We start from the raw sequence: 22,056 nt of genomic DNA, 5'->3' as shown, positions 1-22,056 counted from the left end.
TTATTTTTAAAATTAAACATCTGTTGTAATTTAATTTCTTTTCAGGAAGATTTGGGAACATGTAAACAAAAGCTTAAAACCTTTTTTTTTTTTTAAATAATAGTTTATTTCTTCTCAGTGAAAGTTTACACAGCAAATTAGGTTCCCATTTCACAATTTCTGTACAGATTCTTCAGGAGTGTTGGTTACATTTTTTACATATGTCAGTGTCCTCATTATTTCTGTTCTGGTTGGTCTATTTCTAGTAATCTAGTTCCTCTGCTCCCTTACATTCTTCCATCTTGGCTTTGGAATAATTGTTGAACATTTGGTCTCATATATGATTTTTTAAAGGAGTGTAGTACTCATGGGTGATATTTTTTTTATTTTATGAGCCAATCTGTTATTTAGCTAAAAGGTGACCTCAGGGGCTAGTTTTGGTTCAAGATTTAAAGAGTATTTAAAGGTGATAGTCTCAGGGAGCTCTCTAAGTCTCAACTGATCCAGTAAGTCTGGACTTTTTCAGAATTTGCATCCTCCTCCACATTTTTCTCCTATTCTGTCAGGATCCATGTATTGTGGCTGGCCCTGAACAGAATAGTTGGTAGTGATAGCTGGGCACCATCTAACTCTTCTGGTCTCAGGGTAGATGAGGCTGTGGTTTGTGTATACTATTAGTCCTGTAAATTAGTTTCTTCTCTGAATGTTTGGTTTATTTCTTTCTATTTTGCTCTGGATGAGTAGAGACAATTAGGTATATGACTGCTCACAGGCTTTTAATACCCCAGCCACTACTCACCAAATTAGGATGTAGAACATAAACTTTATGAACTATATTATGTCAATTGATCAAGTTGTCCTACAAGACTATGGTCCTAAGCCTTCAAACCCCGAAAACCAGTCCTGTGAGGTATTTGGTTATGTGTAAGAAGTATCTCTAACTGTGTCTCTTATATGTTTTATTAAATATGTGAATATATATGCAGGCACACATGTATGGACATATGCATATGATACATACAGAAAATATGTACATATAGAAAATATTGAAGTTGTCAGGGATTTCTTTTACTTGGATCCACAGTCAATGCCCATGGAAGCAGCAGTCAGGAAATCAAACAACATATTGCATTGGGCAAATCTGCTGCAAAAGACCTCTTTAAAGTATTAAAAAGTAAACATGCTATTTTGAGGACTAAGGTGTGCCTGACCCAAGCCATGTATTTTCAATCACCTCGTGTGCATGAAAAAGCTGAACAATGAACAAGGAAGAACAAAGAATTGATGTATTTAAATTATGCTGCTGGTGAAGAATATTGACTATACCATAGACTTCCAGAAGAACCAACAAATCTGTCTTGGAAGAAGTACAGCCAGAATGTTCCTTAGAAACGAGGATGGTGAGACTTTGTCTCATGTGCTTTGGACATGTTATCGGGAGGGACCAGTCCCTGGAGAAGGACATCATGCTTGGTAAAGTTGATGGTCAGCAAAAAGAGGAAGATCCTCAGTGAGATGGATTGACACAGTGGCTGCAACAATGGGCTCAAACATAATAATGATTGTGAGAATGACACACGACTGGGCAGTATTTCGTTCTGTCATTCATAGGGTTGCTCTGAGTCAGAACTGACTCAATAGCACTAACAACAACAACATAAATACATATATATACTCACATATATACACAAATATACATACCTATGCACATATATGCATACATACATACATATGTAACCACACATATTTTTTGGTTGTTCTTGCTGTTGTTGCATTTACCCAGAATTTCCTTTTTCCCAAAGTACTTCTTAGTGACATCATTTACCTTGGTAAAGCTGTGTGTACTTTGCCCACATTCGGTGTTAACTTTGCCATCACCAAAAATAGCAAATGTCTGCTATCTAGAAAGTGATTCCCCCTGCACCCAACCCTGGTAACCATCAATGAATAGTACGTATAGCTGTTTTTGTCTTTTTAGAAAAGTGAGATCATACAATATTTGTCCTTTTGCGATTGACTTATTTCACTCAGCATAATGCCCTCCAGATTCATCTATGTTGTAATATCTTCCAGGACTCATAACTCCACCGTATTCTATTGTATGTACATACCACATTTTGTGTATCCAAATGTGATGGGTACTTAGGTAGTTTCCATCTTTTGTTATTGTGAATAGTGTTGCGATGAACATATATGACTATATGTCTGTTTGTGTCACTTCTATTAAATTTCTAGGGTATCTACTTAGCACCAGGATTACTAGATCATAAGATAGTTCCATTCCTAGTTTTTTGAGGAAGCGCCATACAGCTGCTCCTTGGAAACCCTCTGGAGCAGTTCTACCCTGTCCTATAGGGTCGCTGCGGGCAGAATCGTCTTGATGGCAACTTTTTTTTTTTTTTTAATGGCCAGTGATTTTGGGCATCTTTACCTGGATTTATTGACTGCTTGAATGTTCTCTTTGGTGAAGTGTCTGTTCTTGTTCTTTGCCCATTTTTTTAATTGTGTTGTTTGTCTTTTCGTTGTTGAGTTCTTGAAGTTTTCTTTGTATTTTAGAGATTAGACTCATCATATATGCCGTTCCCGAAGATTTTTTCCCAGTCTGTAAGTTGTCTTTTTACTCTTTTGATAAAGTCTTTTAATGAGCATAGGTATTTAATTTTTATGAGGTCCCTGTTACTTAATTTGTCATATGCTGTTTGTGCATTTGTAGTTGTGTTTGATAATCTCATTTAAAAAATATTAGGTCCCATAGTTTTGTCCCTATGCTTTCTTCTAAGAACTTAATAGTTTTAGGTTTAACATTTAGGTCTTTGACCTATTTTGAGTTAGCTTTTATGTATGCTGTGAATTATGGCTCCTGTTTCATTTTTCTACATGTGGATATCCAATTTTGCCAGCATCATTTGTTAAGGAGACTGTTGTTCCCTGGATGGCCTTTGACCCGTTTTGGAAAATAAGTTGTGTATAGATGAATGGATTTATTTCTGGGTTCTCAATTCTATTCCACTGGTCTATGTGTCTATCGGAAACCCTGGCTGTGTAGTGCTTACAAATTCAGCTACTAACCAAAACATTGGCAGTTCGAATCCACCAGGTGCTCCTTGGAAACCCTAAGGGGCAGTTCTACTCTGTACTATAGGGGTGCTATCATTCGGAATCGACTTGATGGCAATGGGTTTGTTTTTTTGTTTTTTTTTTCCTTTTTTGTGTGTGTCTCTCATTGAACCAGTTGCATGGTATTCTTTTAACAGATGTGTATGTGAGCAAATAATGGTGTTAAAGTACAATTTTTCTGAAAAAGACGCCCAGAAAATGTGGTCAGGATATAAAGCCACTAGCGAAGAACTGTGCCTGGAGTGAAAAGTGGTCCATCTGTTTTTCCTACTCAGCTTGGAAACTGATGCGTGGATATAGTTTTAAGTGATAAAAGTAGGTTTTAATATAGTCTGTAGAGTCCTCATTTGAAGAATGGGTGTGTACGTGTGTATGTATATACACACATCTGCATACATAAGTTACATAGAGAAAAGGCTAGAATGATGTATTTTAGAATATGGTTATTGTTGAGTACTGAACTATGGGTGGTTTTTAGTGTTCTGAACTTTTTCAGTTCTTTGTAATGAGCATTGATTCTTTAATTATCACTTATTTATCGGAAATACATATTGTCTCATTAGAAATAATAGATGTTTGGGATTTTAATGTGCCTTGTATTGAGATTCCTTTGGCAGGCTCTTTCCACCCCATGTCAGCATGTGAGTTACTACAGAGGGCCCAGGCAGCCCTGAGTGCTGGGCATTGGCCACATGGCCCTGGAGATGAGCAGTGACCCCTTCCAGCCTGCCTTGGACTCAGTTCCTCCCAGTCACTCGGAAAAAGTCTCTGACAAGGCATGAGGCCATTGCTGTTTTTGAGCACACTCCAGCAGGCTGCATTTGGCTGTAGCCTCCCAGTGGCTGAGGAGGGAGCCCCTGGGCCATGGAGGTGGGTAGCATGGGCGTGCCAGATACGGCTCCAGGCCTCAAGGACATGTGCTTCCAGAGTAACCAAGGATTGTGTTGGAATGCATTCTTTTCTGGTTTGCTAAGGGTGGTTTTGAGCTCTGCAGTCCTGAGCAGATGGTTTCAAAATGTCAGTGTTGGCTTGTCGTGTGTTGGAGAAGATCCCAGTGTTACATCTGGAGTGTGGGCCTTCGGTGCCAGAACCATGAGTGTTCTTGGTGAGCTGCAGATCCTTCTCAGGGAGTTACTCACATTGGCTTCCCTGCTCCACCTACAAGCTCTCTGCAGAGAGAGTGCGTGATGTGGTGTTTCCTTGGCATTAACTCTCCCATCAGCACCTCTCACTCATTGATGAAACTCTGGTTCAGCAGCTGCAGGTGCTCAGAGTTGTTCTACCAGCCTTAGGACAGTGAGGTCTTCTCCCTAGCCTGCTCCTAGTCAGCAGGGGAGCAGCGAGGCCTGTGTAGGAGGCTGCTGAGAGGTGCAGGCTTGCGCAGAGGTGAGGAGAGGGCCTGAGGGCTAGGTGAACCAGGCTTCCTGGGAAGGGGGCCCTGAGTGCTCTGGAAGGTGGAAAGGCGTTAACCAGGCAAACATGAGGGTGGCATGGGGAGGTGGTATTCCAGGCACAGAGAAGATGTGGTGCTGTGGGAGTTTACAGGGAAATGGTGAGAGGAGGGACTGGAGGTCAGAGGGTTGGGGTGACTGGAGTGCCCTGAAGAGGAGGGGCATGTGTGTCCCTCCACGTGTGGGCAGAGGAAGGATGGTGCATTGCTGTGTCCTCTCATTTGGAGAGTGACTTCATGTCCCTGCCATGTCCAGGCATCATTCTAAGCACAAACAAGGCAGACACAAACCTGCTGGCATCCCAAAATCCTTTATTATGGAAACTTCCAAGCATTGAGGGGTATAATAAGCCCCATGTGTCCACAGCCTAGCTTCAGCTTTCATGAGGATCTGGCCAGTCTTGTTGGGTCCCACCCATTCCCTCATCCTGAATTCTAGACATCAACTCTTTTGATCTATAAGTTCTTCAGTACATAACCACCATGAGAACATTTCAAAAGCATCACCAGGTACCATTATCTTACCCAAGAAGAATGGTAATCATTATGTAAGATCCAACCCCAGCTGCCTCACAGTTGATGCACTGCCATCAGGACACATGCAAGACCTCCATGTGTACTTGGTGGCTTTCTTCCCCTTACCCTCCACTGCTGGTTTGGCTGTGCATCCTCTGGACTTGGCCACCATGTCTTTGCAGCATTGTTTCTCATTGTCTCCTATAAATGGGTAGCTCTCCTGGAGACATGACCTAGGTCCTTGGATTGGTTCACTGTTCTCTTGGTGCAAGTGTATTGTTGGAGGTGCCATGCCCTTCCTGTGGCATCTTCCTGGGGGGCAGGTATAGACAACTGCTTCCTCCACTGCTAGGCTGGGGCTGTCAGTGGGCTCAGGTCCCAGCAGCATGATCCACTGATTCTCAGTTTCTTCATCAGAGTTGCCCCTAATGGCTTTGTAGCAGTTGCCTCCCAAGTATTGCTGAGATTTGGCATTTCATTTGGGCTTGCAAAATGCTGATTTTCTAATTCTGCCATTTTTTCTGCATTTATTAGCTCATGATTGTTTAAAAAAGGAACTTTTACTCATTAGCTAGTTGGTTATCCTCAGAAACAATAAATGTTTGACTCTTTTCATTTATTTACCAATTTTCAAAATAATAAGTTGGCACCCTGGAGCCCTCCAAAGGTAATCTCTGAGGTTTCCTTTTTTTTTTTTTAATGTCACTTTGAACTCATGAATTTGAAAACCTTCCATGTGTTTTGATCCATTGCCATCTTTTTTCTTTCTGATGTTCAGATTTCCCCTCTCTGGCCAGCGGGAGCCCCTTCAGATGGCTTCTGTTACTTAGACTTGGCCCCTGTCCTCTCTGAGCATGGCTTTAGGGACAGTGGGACATTCCTGCCCCCGACGCACATTTTTCCAAAAAGCTGGTGTTTCTTTCACTGGGGAATGGTATTTCCTGAGTATAATCTGGATTGTCACGGGGACTTTTCAGGAGACAGAGAGTGTTTTTTTTTTTTTTTTTTTTTTTAGAGAAAGAAAAAATAAATTATGAGTTCATATTGATATTTCCAATTCCCACTTTACTCCTTTGATTTTTATATTTGCATCTCTTTGATGTTGAAAACCCTAATAACAGTAATACGATTTATTTGTTTTATCCTTCAGTATATTTTAGGTTCAAAATAACATTGCCAGTATTGTTGCCAACAGTAAGACTACTGAATGCAATTGAAAATTTCTTTGTAGTTATTTTTGTCCTAGGATTATAGCCCACCAGATACATACTCAAAATATGTACTTTCCTGACACTTGCAATAATTCTTCTCTGTGTGGTTATGTTACCAATGTTATGTTACAGGTAACAGGTTCGATTGTTTCATTTTGTTTTTGATTTTAAATTTGATTTTTCTTTTTAAGTGTGTAAAATATTTGCATGGTTCAGCTCCAGAGTGACAACTCTACGACAAGATACATCAAGGGAGGCCTACCCACTGACACCACTTTTTTCTCCTGCCCCATGTCCTTAAACATTGACGTTGGGTTTTGGTTTGCCCTTCTGCCATTTCTCTTGGGTGCCAGAAGCAGCTGTGCTTGTGTAATTATGTACGCTCGCCAGGGCAGCCGGCTGGAGGCAAGGCTGTGTGGTTTCCTTTTTTCACTTGTCCCAGCATTTCTGGAGCACTCCCTGACAGGGCATGTCGCTGCCCCTCGGCCCTTTCTCTGGTTGTCCCCACTAATGGACAACCATCTCAGCTCTCTTGCTGTGTCTGGTTTCTTGCTGTGGGCAGGAAGCTCTTGGAGGTCAGGGACTTTTCTCTCTCTTACTCACTTTTATATCTTTGGTGCTTAACACAGTGGTCGGCAGATGAATGGGGCTCCAGGAAAGGAATTGTGAAGGAAGGAATTACGAAAATTGAAATGGAAATTATTTTGCCTGCCTTCCAGAGGTAGCTACTGCTTGTTTTTTTTGGTGTATTTCTTTGCAACGTTATATGGATGCAGCAGGTTAAACATTTATAGTCATAATAGTTAAGACGCTGGTTTGTGGTGTCAAAATAACCGAAGTACAAAAAAGAAAGCATGTAGGGTTTATTTGAGCACTTAAAATCTATTTGCATACAGCGTGACCTTTATGTTCAAAAGAAATAGGAAGTCTTGTCTTTGGCTAGTTACAATGAGTTTTTAAGAGAGGAATATACCATCGGCTAATCTTAGCATGGTACCCTGGCAGCGCAGTGTTAAGAGCTCGGGTGCTAACCAAAAGGTCAGCAATTCGAATCCACCAGCTGCTCCCTGGAAACCCTACAGGGCAGTTCTACTGTGCCCTGTGGGGTCGCTATGAGTTGGAATTGACTCGATGGCAATGTGTTTGGCTTTTTTACTTTAATCTTAGTGTGACTGATTGAATCATATCCCCCTTCCTGAAATCAGTTGCTATCAGACTATCCTTTGGTTTTTGGGGCCAGGCCAGGCCAGCCCCCTGGGCATTCGCACAGATCCTCAGGTGTAGTGTAGAGGTTGTAAACAGTAAAGGTTCCTCAACTACCCAGGAAATTCCAAAGTTTTAGGGTTATCTCCCAGGAAACAAGGGAAATCACCTAAAGTTGAATTCCTTGCATGAGATATACTGAACAAGTTTATGGCTAGCAGATGTCCTTGTCACAAAGGGCAATCTTACAGTCACTGTGTCTCTACATTATTCCTTTTATCTGTTTTGGGGTATACTCCGTCATGGTGAGTGGCCTTTGTGAATTTTCCTGTACCCTCAGAGGAATCTGTCAGTTTGGTCCTCAGTTTCTTTCTTTAATAGTGGAAATAGGAGTTTCTAAAATCTCTTATCATTGAATTTGCCTTTAGGAACCCGTTTTTCACTGATAGCCAGAAACTTCATCTTGTGAAGTTAATATAACTTGGCCAGTTTGGGTTTTAAATGCAGTTTTTTCAGGGTGTAAATGAGATTAATTCAAACGCTCTCTTTTCTCCTTCTTCAGCTGCAGGGAGCTCCCCTGCCTTTTCAGCACTGGGGGTGTGGTGTGGGGTCCCCATGTTGTCCTCTGCCTCACTGGACTCTACTGTGTTCGAGCTGGCCATAGAGGGAGCCTGGGTATCTTCTGGGCTCTGGTCTTCATGATCCCACTGAGTTCTCTGCTTCCTCCAAAACCTCCCTCCAGCCCCTCTCTCTCCTCTGGGCTTCTCAGCACTTCCAGGACCTTCTGGTATCAGTGCCGGAGCAGGCCAGGGTCAGGGATATTGGAGTGGGTGGTCTCTGTTTAAGCAGGCCAGTGTGGGCCCAGGGCTTGTCTGCCAGCCTGCCACATTCCTCAGGTCACACCCCAGAAGCAGACAAGAGACTGTTGTACTGGATTTCCTTTCAGTCCTTCTGGAGTTTCTGATGGGGAGTCTGTTGTCGTGTGACTCACCAATCCAGTCCCCTCCAAGGCTGAGAGGGAGAGCACAGCACTAGACCCCTTTCCTCGGCCCACCAGGGCCTGACCCCTTGTCAGGCCCCTCCAACCCTCCAACTTCTTAGTTTTTTTGGCTGGACTCACGGCTCTTAGGGTGCCGCAAACCCTCCTCCGTGCTGGTCTCAAGCAGGAACTCCAAACTCTAAGCGGACCAGGCTGTACCTATTGATATTTACAGAGAATATTTTAAAATCTATAAGCCAAAAGCAAATTAAAACTCTTTTCTTTTTGGGGGGGTAGGAGGGGGGCTTAAGCAGGCTAACAAAATCCAGGACATTTGATATTTTTTAAAAATTCAGCATTTTAGTCCATGCATTTGTTCTGGGCTGTTTCTACCACCCACTGTGGGGGTGAACACTTCCCTCCCCCTCACCAGGCCACTCACATGGTGGAGGAGGGTTCAGGTGAGAGGAAGCCCAGGCTGAGAGGGTGATCCTCCCCTCTCACCTGTCCCCATATACACATCTGACCCTCCAGGAAGCCATATCTACGCACCCCAGTGTGTGTAGTATGCTGACCTTATCCTAGTCCAGAAAACTCCAGAATCCAGGCTGACCCCATTTCCATACTGTTTTTTTGAGTGGCTATATGCAAAGGGAGTGTCCCTTGGCAGGTCACCTTGACTTTTACCCCTGGTCAGAGGTCTACTGCCTACACCAGCTCCGCCCCTATGGCCTGGCAGCATCTCACAGAGGTTTTCCACGGTGCTCAGGCTGCCCTCTCACCCAGAGTCTTTGCACAGCTCATTCTTCCATGTCATTCCCATGGGGATTACCATCAGATTCCACTCACTGGGCCAGCCTGAGGTCACCCCACTTTCTGTTGGTGTCAGATACCCTGTGGTTTGGCAGGGTCTAGAGTCACAGTAAGGCTGTTGTAAGCAGCTCCACTCAAGGGCCCTTAATTTGCATTTTAAACCTCCAGGCTCTCCTGTCCTCCAAGTTGCCCTGTTTGTGAGGGGCCTGCATATCTACCCACACAGCAGCCTTTAGCAGACACTTGTCCCATCAGCATACTTGTTCAGAGCAGACTGTATGTTGCTCTGTGCCTTGTCTTCACTCATGGAGATGAATGGGGGCGACCTCAGGGAGGATGGGCCGTGACCCCTGCACAGCAGAGCCATAGGCCCTGAAGGAAGAGGTGGAGGGTGGGGCGCAGAGGGACCATACAGTCACCCAGCACTCACTCGTGACCCCTTCCCTGGTGTGAGCACTTTGTTTTGTTACAGGAGATACAGAGAAGGCAGAGAGCACATCTCACCAAAAGGACCTTGTTGTCTGAAGCTTGGGTCCCCAGAACTGGGTGTGTGACCCTCCTGATGTTGTATGCAAGAATCAGGCATGGTGGTTTTCATAGACACCCCAGAGGGGTCACTGACCTGACCTCTCAGGGTGGGGGCAGGCAACAGGGACCCCACAGCAGCCTCCCTGTCTCACACTGGCTGAGAAAGGAAGCGGAGTCTGACAAAGCCAGGGTGTGGGAGCAGAGAGGTGTCCCCCTAACCCCCGGTGCCCACACATTGTGGTCTGGATGTTCTGACTGTGTGGGGGACTCTGAGATCTCCTTCTTCTGGGTGGTAACAATGGGGACCTGTGAGAAAGGCATTGTAGAAGCTCTAGGAAACGGCCCAGATGCCTTGCTAGTCTGGAGGCTTGGGTCGTGGGCCTCCCAGTGTGTTCCCCCTCGCTGATCTCAGTGTTACAGGCAGCCAGCCAGCTCATCCACAGTGGGGATGCAGAGCTGGCCTTGAGGTACCTATGGGCAGACAGGGCTGTTGGATGAGAGTGTCACATGGCAGGCCACAGCACCACTGGTACTAGCAAGCTGACCCTGGTCAGGCCACCTGCCCTGGCCTCTCTGACGTGTCTTGGTCTGGCCCATGCTGACCAGCCTTTTTTGGGGTACTGTGCTGTTCTTTACTGAACACTGACCATGGCCCCATCCACTGGTCATCACCTGGAATCCTGGAACTGCAGTGGCCGGCCATTCTGCTGAGAACCTTACCCAGGCCATCCTTTGGGGTCCCTGCAGCTTCTGTGAGATGAGTGTTTCTGAGCCCCATCTCACAAATGGCAGAATATTGGCCCTGAGGGTCCATGGCCTGCCCAGGGCAGAGTGCAGATCAGAACTCAGCTGTTTGGCCCTGGAGCATATGCTCCCAACATGCCCTGGGTGCGCTGGCTCTGAGCTGGGCCTTCATGAGCCTGATAACTCCAGCCCAGCCTGAAAGTGGTGTCAGTGGGGTTACTTCCATTCTGCAGGTGAGGAAACTGTCTCTCTAAAGGTGAGTAACTTGCCCACAATCACACCGAGACTGGGCCCTCCCTGGCCAGACTCTAAACTGCCTCTATGCCTTCTCCCAGCTGCCCTGGATGGCTCTCTGCAAGTGTGAGGCCAGGGGCTCTGGACAGAGCAGACTGCCTGGTCTTTCTGAGGCTGCTTCAGTGCTCGCCATTCATATGTGCGTGATGGCCAGCAGGTGTATAAGGAGCGAGTGCAGAGCCCCCTTTGTGTGGCTAACATCACCCCCCTCTCAGATGGGGGATGGGGGTGGGGGATGGGGCCATCACTCAAGACACCCACAGCGCTGAGCCTGAGAGCCACTTTGTAGAAGAGATGTTTCCGTGTGATGCGGGCGGACAGGCCTGGGAAGGACTCCAGGACCATTCACCACTGTCACACCCCTGCACCACCAGCAATGTGGGCCTGCAAGGTCAGCTGGCGCCCCTCGCTGCCCATGTCGCTGGGCACTGGCTCCGGGTCCTCCCGTCCTCCAGCCCCCAGTCACAGCCTTAGGCAGAGGTGGAGGATGTATGAGCACCTGGATACTGAGAGCCAGGAATGCCTATCTTCAATGTGCTGTGCTAATTCAGAGTATTCATAAAAAGCCAAAGAACAAATAAATATAAGCTATGGAGTACTTCGTTTGTGTAATGCCAGGGTTCTCGGTGTAGTCCGATGTCCTTGGGGGCCATGCAAGACCCTGTCTTGTCCAACTACATGTCGGTGTGAGGCCAGCACCCCTCCTTTACCCCAACACAGACAACATATCACAGCAGATGGATGCAGAAGTGGATAATACAGTCCAGCTGCTTCCTTTAAGTCAGATATTAAAGAAATTTATAAAATTGTTAAAAATGACACTCTTCTCATTTTTTTGTTTCGCAAAATGTCATTTTTCATAAAAATGTGTTATTAACATGTAATGGATGTACTACTGTCAATTTTAAAACAATAAATATGCTCTAGTTTTCTCAGTTGTAGCTTCTAATGTGAATCTTAGTAGATATAACCCACTTAAACAAAAGTTTTTTTGTGAGGCCCTCAATCATTGTACAGCCAGAATGTTCCTTAGAAGTGAGGATGGCAAGACTCTGTCTCACTTACTCTGGATATGTTTCAGGAGGGACCAGCCCCTGGAGAAGGACATGATGCTTGTTAGAGGGTTGGTACAAAAGAAGAAGACCCTCAATGAGATGGATTGACACAGTGGCTGCAACAGTGGGCTCAAACATAGTAACGATTGTGAGGATGGCGCAAGACTGGGCAAACATTTTGTTCTCTTATACGTAGGGTCGCTATGATTTGGTGTTGACTCAATGGCGTCTAACAACAACAGTCATTGTAAAAATGTAAAAGGATCCTGAGACCAAATGTAAAGAGCTTCTGTCTTAGTGTTTTCCTTGAACTAAAAATAGTAACAGTCACAATAAAAATCTCAGTTAGTATTTATTCATTAAAGCATATGCCAAGTGGTATAATGAGTGCTTTGCATCTGTTATCTCAGTCCTCAAAGTGACCTGGGAGGCAGGAGCTTATCCTTCCCATTTAATCACTGAGTGGGTGCACATTCAGAGATGTTGCACACCCTGTGAGTGGCGGGTCAGGGCTCACCAGTGGAATCACTGCAGGACGCAGGCCCTGCTGCAGATGGTTCCTTTCCTGAGAGCTGCTTAGACTTCTTGTGGCTCAGGCACTGTGCTCAAACTGTTGGGGAGAAGTGGCTGCCTGGTGGGGGTACAGCATCTTCCAGAAGGGCTGACACTGTAATCGGTACATGTGCACCACGAGAGACGCTGTGCAAATTCAGAGAAAGAAGACACTGTCTGGGGCTTGGGGTAGACGTCTGTTGGAGCTGACATTTCAGCTGGACTAGGAGGGTCTGTAAGGTGGGACCAAGTGAAATATAGGGTGAGGCAGGGGCAGGGGTTGGTGGTGGTGGACATACCAGGTGGAAGGAGAACTGTGAGGGAGGGGAGTGTGGGATGTGTCAGTGTTGGGAGCCTGGCTGTGCCCTCTGGGCCGGATGGAGGGTGCTTCACATACTGCCAGCCTGGCCCTGGGCTGGGACATGGTAGATGTACAATTATTGTTCTGTGTGCTAGATCCTCCCCATCACCGTGGCGATGGGGAGAAGGTGAGGTCTAGAAGGGTGGCTTGGAGTCCGTCCTGCGAAGCTTCTGCTGCCTTAACATGTGGGTCTCACCTTTCCCCGGCAGGAGAACCACTGCCGGCGGATCAAGATCCTGGGGGACTGCTATTACTGCGTGTCGGGCCTCACCCAGCCCAAGACTGACCACGCCCACTGCTGTGTGGAGATGGGGCTTGACATGATTGATACCATCACGTAAGTGCCTACAGGGGGCAGGGCCTGGGCTGGGGGTTATGGCTGCTGACCCCATTTGCGCCACACATGCCCTTACAAGGCCCTGCTTGGTCGTGGTTAGTCTGTCCCAAGGTGTGGTCACCTTTCCTGGGGCTGTGAGGACCACATGAGGAGAAGGCTGGATCCAGCAAGTCCCCCTGAGCTGTGGAGTGTTGCTTTGATGGCCCCTCCTTTACATCAGGTCTGTGGCTGTTTCTTTGTCTACAGTAAGCCCTGGTCTTAATTAAGTGTGCTTTAGTCATGCTTAAAGACACTAACCTGTGCTTAGCCAGATAAGACACCTGGGGGAGTGGGAGGGGGAGTGAGGGGCGCTTGCCTCAGATCCAGCTGAATTCCGTTTCAGAAGGAGATGCGTGTCCTTGCTCCTCACCAAGGCAGGTATCAAGGCCTCAGGTCTTGTGTGGAGAGAGGTGTGCTGGCATCAGGCAGGGTGAGCATTACTGGAAGAAGGAGCAGACCCGTGAGTCTGGTCTGCCCTTTTTTTTTTTTTTTAATTATTCGGCCTTGTCTTGTCATGGTCCTATCAGTGACTGGGATGAAGACATAGGAGGCCTTTTAACAAGTTAGGGGATGGTACAGAGCTGAGAAGTTGACCTTATGGGGTGAAGCAGAGATCAGATTAAGTCTCAAAAGTATGGAGTAAAGGGTATGACCCAGTGAGATGAGATTTAGCAGGGATTGGTTCAAAGTTTCACATATGAGAGTAGAAAATTAATAGCACAAGAATTGTATGAGGAAGACATGATAAAGTAGCTGCTGGAGTGAAAGAATAAATAGAACATCAAAACAGGACAACACTTTGGAGATTGGGGTTACCAGAGGGCTCTGTGTAGACATCCTTGTGGTGCGGTCCGCACAAGAGGAGTGCACCTTCAGGCTGTGTTAGTAAGAGCAGTACGTTAGCAGGAGGGAGGTGCATCCTCAGCCCTGGACTCCACCTTCTGGGAGCGTGAAGACAGTGAAGGCCTTCAGGCAGGGGGTCTTAAGCCTGGAAGCACACTGGATCACCTGAGAGAATTTACAAACACGGGTCTTAGCCTGCTTCTGAGTCTGATGCAGTTCATCTGGGTGATAGTCTAGGCATCGTGGGTCTTAAAAGCTCCCCAGCTGTTATTAGTATGCACCAAAATGTGAGAATGACTGTTGTGGAGAAGAGAGACCAGACTGGTAGAAATGCTTAAAGCCTGGCCAAAAAAGGTGAAGGAAGTAAAGATACCTGGTTCAAGAAGATTGAGAGGGATAGAAATTTGATACTGTCTTCTGTTGTCTGAAAGGATAGCATGTTATATCATCTTATAGCAATCATACCATATCTTAGATCAGTCATATCATATCTCATCATATATCAGCCATATCTTACATCATATGTGTCAATCTTGTATCTTATTTCAATCATATTCTACCATCATGTGTTATACCGATCATATCATATATTAGTCATATACTGTAGCATACATCAGTTATATCCTTTCAATCATATATCCAAGACCCTCAACGAGATGGATTGACGCAGTGGCTGCAACAGTGGGCTCAAACATAGCAAGGATCGTGAGGGTGGCACAGGACCGAGCAGTGTTTCGTTCAGTTGTACATGGGGTTGCTGTGAGTTGGAACTGACTCAATGGCACCTAACAACAACATCCTATCCTGTCCTATCATGTATTCTGTGTGATCTCCTTGGATTAACAAGAGGTTCTCTGGGTGGAAGCTATGGGGAGATAAATGTCACCCTTTCACTTAGTAATGTTTATGAAGCCCTGCTGTGTGCCAGGCACAGACTGGGTATAAGAGCCTGTAAGCCCCCTAATACCAGGCTTGACAGGGCTGAACCAGTTGCTAGTGGAACTGAGCCAGACAGCCTCCTACCCCAAAGGTCTGTGGGCTTCACTGCATTGACTGGGGATAGTCCCCCAAAACTCTGGGTCTGTCCTCCAGCTCCTCCCGCTGCCTCTCCTTGCTGGCTGGATGCTCCGTGGTGCAGCATCTCCTTATGTCACTGCTCAGGGTCCCTCTGCCGCTACTTAAGCTTAGAGTCCCCCTTACATGGCTCCCGGCTTGGCTTGACTTCCCCATTTATGTATTATTAAATGTCTCTCTGGGGGTCAGGAAGCCCTGAGTCTCTTCTTTTCTCTTCTGTGCGTGGTATTGTGCTGGCTGCACTGTACTGACTGCCAGGAGCCATTATCTCCCCCGCCCTCCTCTGCTTGGTGGTCCACTTGCTCTTTGAAACTGCAGCATCCCCTTGGTTGTCCCTACAATTCTCCAAAGTCTTGAGATCCTGACTTCAGTGGCCCTATCTTTCTGGCCTTGCCCCTTGACCTCCGTGCTGATGCAAGCATCCTCGGCTCCTGAGGCCCCCCTCTGCTTCAATGCCAGAGCTTACAGAATCCACAGGGCCTTGGGCAGACTCGAGGTGCTGCCCTGCCAGGTACCTGGCCTTGCACAGGAAGGAGAGCCCCCAGGCAAACTGCTTAGAAAGATTGCCCCTTAAGCCCTTCTTCCCTCCTCTGATTGTCCTGAGTATGGGACAGGTCAATGGGCTTTCTGTATGGCTGGCCTTCCTGTGGAGGCTCCGGAGGAGCAGCCATCCTTGGCAGGCTGCCAGCCACATTGGCCACTCATCCCATCACATTGGAACCCTGTAGGACAAATATGTTCATTGCATGGAGGGATATGTCCACATAGAGGTGGATTTTTATGTTTCTTGTCCTTCTACCTATGAATGGAGTTTTTGGTTTGGAATTTGGAAACAAAAGAATTCTTCCAGAAGAATGCAAAAAGACAAGCAAATGTGACCAAAAGCAGCATTTGGCAGGCGCGGCCAGCCAGAGCTGGGCTTGAGCTACACATTCAGGTGTCTGCTGTGGAGCCAGCCTCTGTGCTTTCCTGTGTTTCCTTCCTGCCCTGAGCACACGTATCCTTCAGAAGGCCCTTGTACTCCCCTCTCCTAAAGTGTAGGCCATGCCCTTTTAGGCTGAATCGACTTATTGCCACTTTTGGAAGGGTAGGCCCTAGGTGACCTGCCCAGGCCGTGGGTGACCAGGAAGGAGGAGTGGGGCTGCCGTTCTGAGATGTCAAGTCTTTGCCCGAGGCTAGACTTCTGAGTGGCAGAGAAAACCAAAGGCTTGAGATATGGGCTTGGCTGATTGTAAGATTCTTGACTGCATATTGTACAGACCACGTGGTCTCTGAGGGTGCTCTGTGCAGAGGGGAGGAGGCATCTCTGGTCCCACCCCCGGCGGTGCGGACCAGTATCATCAGCTCTTCCTTTAGGCTGCTAGTCCGCTGGCAGCACATCTACCAGGACTGCTAGCCATTGAAAACCTGGCAGTTGGTTCCTGCGCTCCTGAGCATCAGGAGGACTTCTGAAGGGGCAGGGCATTTCCACCACTGGACTGAAGAAGAACTGGACAAAGTAACTTCAAACCGACAGAGAACTTGCAGCAAAACAGGAGCACCCACACTCCAGCCAAGCTGGAGGAGTCTAACAAGTGAGGCGTGGTCTTTTCTGCTCACGGAGTAGAATGTTCATTCTATGGGAAAACATGACTGTCAGTGTTTACCATTTTCTGCTTTTCTAACCCCTAAACACAAGGACATCCACACCTGCCATCTAGGCACTTTTCACTGCAGACCGAGCGTGGGGGAAAAGAGGGTTTAGGATGTCTTTATAAAAGGCATGTTAACATACAGAGGCTCCCAGCAAGAATCAAGTGGTGTTGGGGGCTGGGACCTGGCTGTGAAGTGTATTCAAGTGGGTCTCTAAGTCAAAAACACATGGGATGCTTGGCTAGAAGTGGGAGCCCAGGGCCCTTGCCCTACCACCATTACAACAGCCCAAGATGCACTGACGCTCTTGGCCCTATACTTTTAGAGGGTTCAAAGCTTTTCCAATCCTGTCTATTCCAGGTGGAGAACCTGCTTTGTTACAGATGGGGAAACTGAGGCCCAGGAGGGCTGGGATGAGTCCAAGTTGAGGTTGTGAATTTGAGCACAGTGAAGCTTGAAAGCAATCGCTCTGCCCTTTCCCCCTCACTGTGGTGGGGGGTGGCTAGGGGGTGGAGGTTGGCACAGGGTATGTCTGTTGTCACCATTTCTGGAATTTTCTGCCTAGATGATAGTAAATATAACTCTATAATATCCACTCTCTTTCTTCTTTTTCCTATTATGTTCAAAGCTGTAGCCTCAGTGCTTAGCATAATGCCTGAGGTAAACAAGCTCACGTATTTGTTGAATGGTTGAATGAATGGATGAATTTGTCTCCTTTCATTTTTCAAGCTTCAGTACAGCCATGTGTGGTTAGGTTTCAGCTTTGCCAGAGCTCATTTACAGAGGGCTGAGGGTGCCCCTGACCACGGACATGGCCATGCTCGCTTCCTTCCTGTCAGGCCACCTAGAGCTAGTGTCAGGGCTGCAGACAGTGTGTGCGTTCTGGACATTGTGCCTAAATGAAAAAAAAAAAAAAATTGAGATAAATAAGTGAACCTGAGAGTAAATAAGAAAAGTCAGGCAGAAGTAAAATCAGAAAAAGTCTTGAAATTGTATTCCTTGGGAATGAAGTTAGGAGTTCTGTTTGGTCTAGGCAAGTCAGCTTGGGCATTCCTGGAACAATAAGGCCAGAGGATCATGGTTTATTTTGAAATAATTGCCTAGTTAAGCACAGATTAGATGTTGCCAGAATCGAGATGTTGATATTTGATGCAGAACCTACTGGAAAGAATGAAAAGTGGGGAGTCCAGGTAGAAAGTGCTGGGTAGGAAGGACAATGAGGCTGTCAGGCGTGGATCTTGGGGGGAGGTGCTGGGCGCAGGCACCTGGGGCCTGGGGGTGCATCAGGGCAGCTGGAAGACGAGGTCTGGGGTCTGCTGTCCTCGGACCACCCACCCTCTGTAACCACAGGCATAGAAGTGCCAAAGGTGCACAGAAACACCTTAGCAATTGCAGTTATTTGCAGTGTTTTGCACCGATTTACTTTTGTGAGTTTTGAAAAATGAATTTTAATTTTTTTTATCTCAGTGCTTCTCATTGAAGATTGGCAAACAACTGAAAAAAGTTAAAATTCAAAAAGTTTGTTCAACATTTATAAGATTAAATAGGTGTTAAAGAAATGTCAGCGGTTAACTTTCAAATAGCGTTTTCTGTGAACGCGTGGCTTGCATCCCTCTGGAGCTGTCGCAGTTGTACCCTGCACTGGGACTCCAGGGCTGTGTGAGACGTTTCCGGCTGACAGTGTTGCTGGTTTGAGCAGAGGCCAACGCCGGGGAGCGGAGGGCTGCTGGGCTGCCGGCCAGTGTGTGCAGCCGCTGCTGGATGGTGCTGTGTGCAGCTGTGTGGAAACAGAGTAGAAGTCGACACCTCACCTGAGCCAGGGCGAGGATGAGAGGCAGTGTGGGGGCAGCTCCTCACTAGACAGCCCTTACTACCACGTCCCAGAGCATGTCAGGACATCCCCAGGTCTGCCATGATTCAGCCCAACTTGTGTAGCCTCTGCAGGTAGGAGGAGGTGGTCAGGGCATCAGTGTGGAGCATTCTACTGCTGACTCGTGCTGTCATGCTGGTAATCTAAGTGACTTGGGCAGAGTGGGAAGGGATTACTGCAAAGAGGGATCAGCCAGGCTCATGGGAGGCGACATCTCTGACAGCCTTGTGCTGCTGCCTGAAGTCTTATTTGGCGCCACGTGGGGTGTTCCTCAGTGGATCCCAAGTCTTGAAGTGGGAATAGGACCTGCGTGAGCAGAGCCCAGGGTTTGGCTGGCCCAAGGTACGGGGTGCTCCACCTGTGGTTGGGCACAGGGTGCCTGTCCCTGCAGAGGGGGCAGACAGGGATGGGGGAAGGGTTGGCTCTGTTTTATGGGCAGGGCTGTGTGGCTGTGCTCCCGCTGTCCCCTTGCTCTCTCACAGACCTTGCTCATCACTTGGGCCACTGCAGGGTATAGCTGCCTGGCCCACCTGTCCACGGACACCTGCTCAGACAGGCCCAGGTGCACTGACGTGTGCAGTCCCTGGGGGCTGGGGAGGGCACTTGGGGCTGATCAGAACAGAGAGCTGTCCTGCCTACTTCCAAAAAGGACTCAAAGTGGTTTGAACCGCTTAATGTTTAAACTATCAAATGCTTAGGAAAGATGAAGAGACAAGAGGCAAGTGAAGGCAGATAGGGTGGAAAACGGAGAGTTATATCCAAAAGGCCAGAATCTGTCACTTTCAGTTCTTCGATGTGTTCAGGAGGGCTGGGTGAGGGGAGCCTGGGGGACAGATTCCTTGGATAGCCCCCAGCCCTCCCTAGAGGTTTGCGAAGCCCCCGGGCCCTGGTAGAGCAGAGGGCTGTGCCCAGGGCTGTGAGACATTGAGAGGAGGCTAATAGGTATCTTGTGTTGGGGCACCCAAGGCTTCAGTCACACAGGTGAGGGTCTAGGAAGGTCCTGAGGAGGGATGGCTGTGGGAGAGGTGGAAAGTCTGCCTGCTTGCCTGATGCAAGTGTCTGAGTGCCCCTCAGCATCACGCCTTCAGCTTCCGAGGGCCAACCACGGCCCTTGTGTGCTTACTCATGTCTCATTTCTGTCCCTTCCAGAGCAGCAGACATGCCTGACACCTTCCCCACTGACAGGTTTCCCTTTTTCTTTATTTTTTATTGTGGAAAATACATATACACACAAAGCAAAACATTAACCAGTTCCAAAAAGTTTGCAGCACAATACAGTGAATTAATTATATTCATTACGTTGTGCAGCCGGTATCTCTGTCAGTTTACAAATTGTCTACCACCACTGGCAGAAACCCCTAAGCAATGAATCCCTCCTTCCCCCTCCCGCGTCTGGTAATAAACTTTGATCTCTATACATTCGCTTATTCTAGGTATTTCATATAAGGGGATCATACAATATTTGGCCTTTTGTGACTGACTTATTTTCACTCAGCATACCCTTTAAAGGTTCATCTGTGTGGAGGCATGCATCAAGACTTTGTTTCTCTTACAGCTGGGTAATAGTATTCCATTGTATATACCCCATTTTGATTATCCATTCATGCTGATGGACATTTAGGTTGTTTCACCTTTTGGCTATTTTGGAAAGTGCTGCAGTGGACACTGGCGTAGAGGTTTCTGTTTGCTTTCGTGCTTGCAGTTATTTTGGGTATATACCTAGGATAGGAACCCTGGTGGCTCAGTAGTTAAAAGCTACAGCTGTTAACCTTTTGGTCAACGGTTGGAATCCACCAGACGCTCCTTGGAAACCCTATGGGACAGTTCTGTTCTGTCCTGTAGGGTCGTTATGAGTCAGAATTGACTTGATGGCAATGGGTTTGGTTTTTTTTTTTTTTTTTAACCTAGGATTGGGATTGCTAGGTCATATGGTAGTTTTACGTTTAGATTTTTGAGGAAGCACCAAAATGACTGACAGCTTTTAAACTTTTGTTTAATAAAACAAATTCTGCCCCTGGGGGATAAAGTAGAAAACACAGAAAAATAAAATGGCCAGGTATCAGCCCTGAGGAGCCGCCACCACATTTCAGCACATGTCCTCTGTCTGTCTGTCTCCTTGTTTTCTGTAGTGGAGACCATGGTGGTTTACTTCAATGTGTACTTCACGTTGTTGGAGCGGTGGAGAGGGGAGTCCCCGCTCTAAAGATTTCAGCTGTTGTCTGCTCTAAGTAGTACTGCAGTCATCTCTTTACGTGGGTCTTGTAAAACCATCCACATCAAGAGCTTCTGGAGATACCATGCACCTATCCACATGAGGTCCTGCCCTAGGCAAGGTTCCCCCGCACAGCCGTGCACAAGAGGGGCTCATGTTCTCCCATTTCCTGGAGGAGAAGCTGCTGCCCAGAGAAGCCAAGTGGTTTTGCCCAAGGCAACACAGCACTGGACGGTGGAGCTGGTTTTGAGCCCAGCAGCCTGACCTCAGAGTCCACACTTTTGTTCGAGAGTTTATAGAGATGCCATTCACACACCATTGTGCTCACCAATGTTAACAGCACGGATTTTCGTGTGCCAGTCCTTGTCCTAGGCCTGGCCTCACCGTGTGGAGCTGAGGGCAAACATCTCACCGTGTTCAGGGCTCCAGTTGTTTCCATTGGGGTCAGCACTGACACCTTGCAGCCTATGCAGGCCCAAGCCAGTGGGTGTCTCATGGGGAAGGGGGGAATACAGACACTCCCTTGGCATGGAGGTCACCCCTGATGTCACACCCTTCAGAGAAGGAATGAAGTATGGCAGCACTCTCTCTGCTTCCTCTGGCCATGGAAGTGGTGATGAGTCATGAGTGGGGGTCCTGGGTTCAGCTCAGCCTGGGGACTACTCTCAGCAGGGGGGCTGTGGAGGGTGGCCCACAGAGCTGGTTCCAATACTGTGCTGGTCTAAGGTGACCTGGGAGCCCTGCCTGCCTGGCACCTGGACTTGGACTGTCAGTCCCCAGGTAGGGTGGGCAGGCCTCAGTTGACGTATGGGTTCGGGGGGCCTCTTGGGCTCTGACCCAGTCCTGGGCACTGAGTGGAGTGCTGGGGCAGAGTGGGGCACAGCCTACTGTCCTGGAGCCCACTCCCCTTCCCAGGAGCCAGGCAGCTCTCAGCACTTGGATGGGTCCCTGTCTGCTTGTGTTGCAGATCTGTGGCTGAGGCCACTGAGGTGAACCTGAACATGCGTGTGGGGCTGCACACAGGCCGGGTGCTCTGTGGGGTGCTGGGCCTGCGCAAGTGGCAGTACGATGTATGGTCCAATGATGTGACCCTAGCCAACGTCATGGAAGCCGCCGGCCTGCCAGGGTAAGTCACATGGGGAGGTGGGGCCACATGGGGCTGTGCATGTGTTATTCGGGCTTCTTCTCTCCTGCTGGCTCCCACCAGCTTCCCTGTGGCACAGAGACCACAGAGGAGCCAACCTCAC

At 47.6% G+C, this 22,056-nt stretch overlaps 1 protein-coding gene across 1 annotated transcript in view; it reads left to right on the top strand.

Moving 5' to 3' along the window:
- ADCY1 (adenylate cyclase 1) overlaps positions 1-22,056 on the top strand; it is a 252,600-nt gene that overhangs the window by 119,835 nt on the left and 110,709 nt on the right. The window contains exons 5-6 of the mRNA XM_023544192.2: positions 13,012-13,139; positions 21,777-21,935. Coding sequence (XP_023399960.2) covers positions 13,012-13,139; positions 21,777-21,935 — 287 coding nt within the window. The remainder of the gene's footprint in view (positions 1-13,011; positions 13,140-21,776; positions 21,936-22,056) is intronic.

This window comes from Loxodonta africana, chromosome 8 (assembly GCF_030014295.1).
Source record: "Loxodonta africana isolate mLoxAfr1 chromosome 8, mLoxAfr1.hap2, whole genome shotgun sequence".
Taxonomy (NCBI): domain Eukaryota; kingdom Metazoa; phylum Chordata; class Mammalia; order Proboscidea; family Elephantidae; genus Loxodonta; species Loxodonta africana.
The sequence above is the reverse complement of the archived record's forward strand: the minus strand, read 5'-3'. Positions and strand labels throughout refer to the sequence as shown.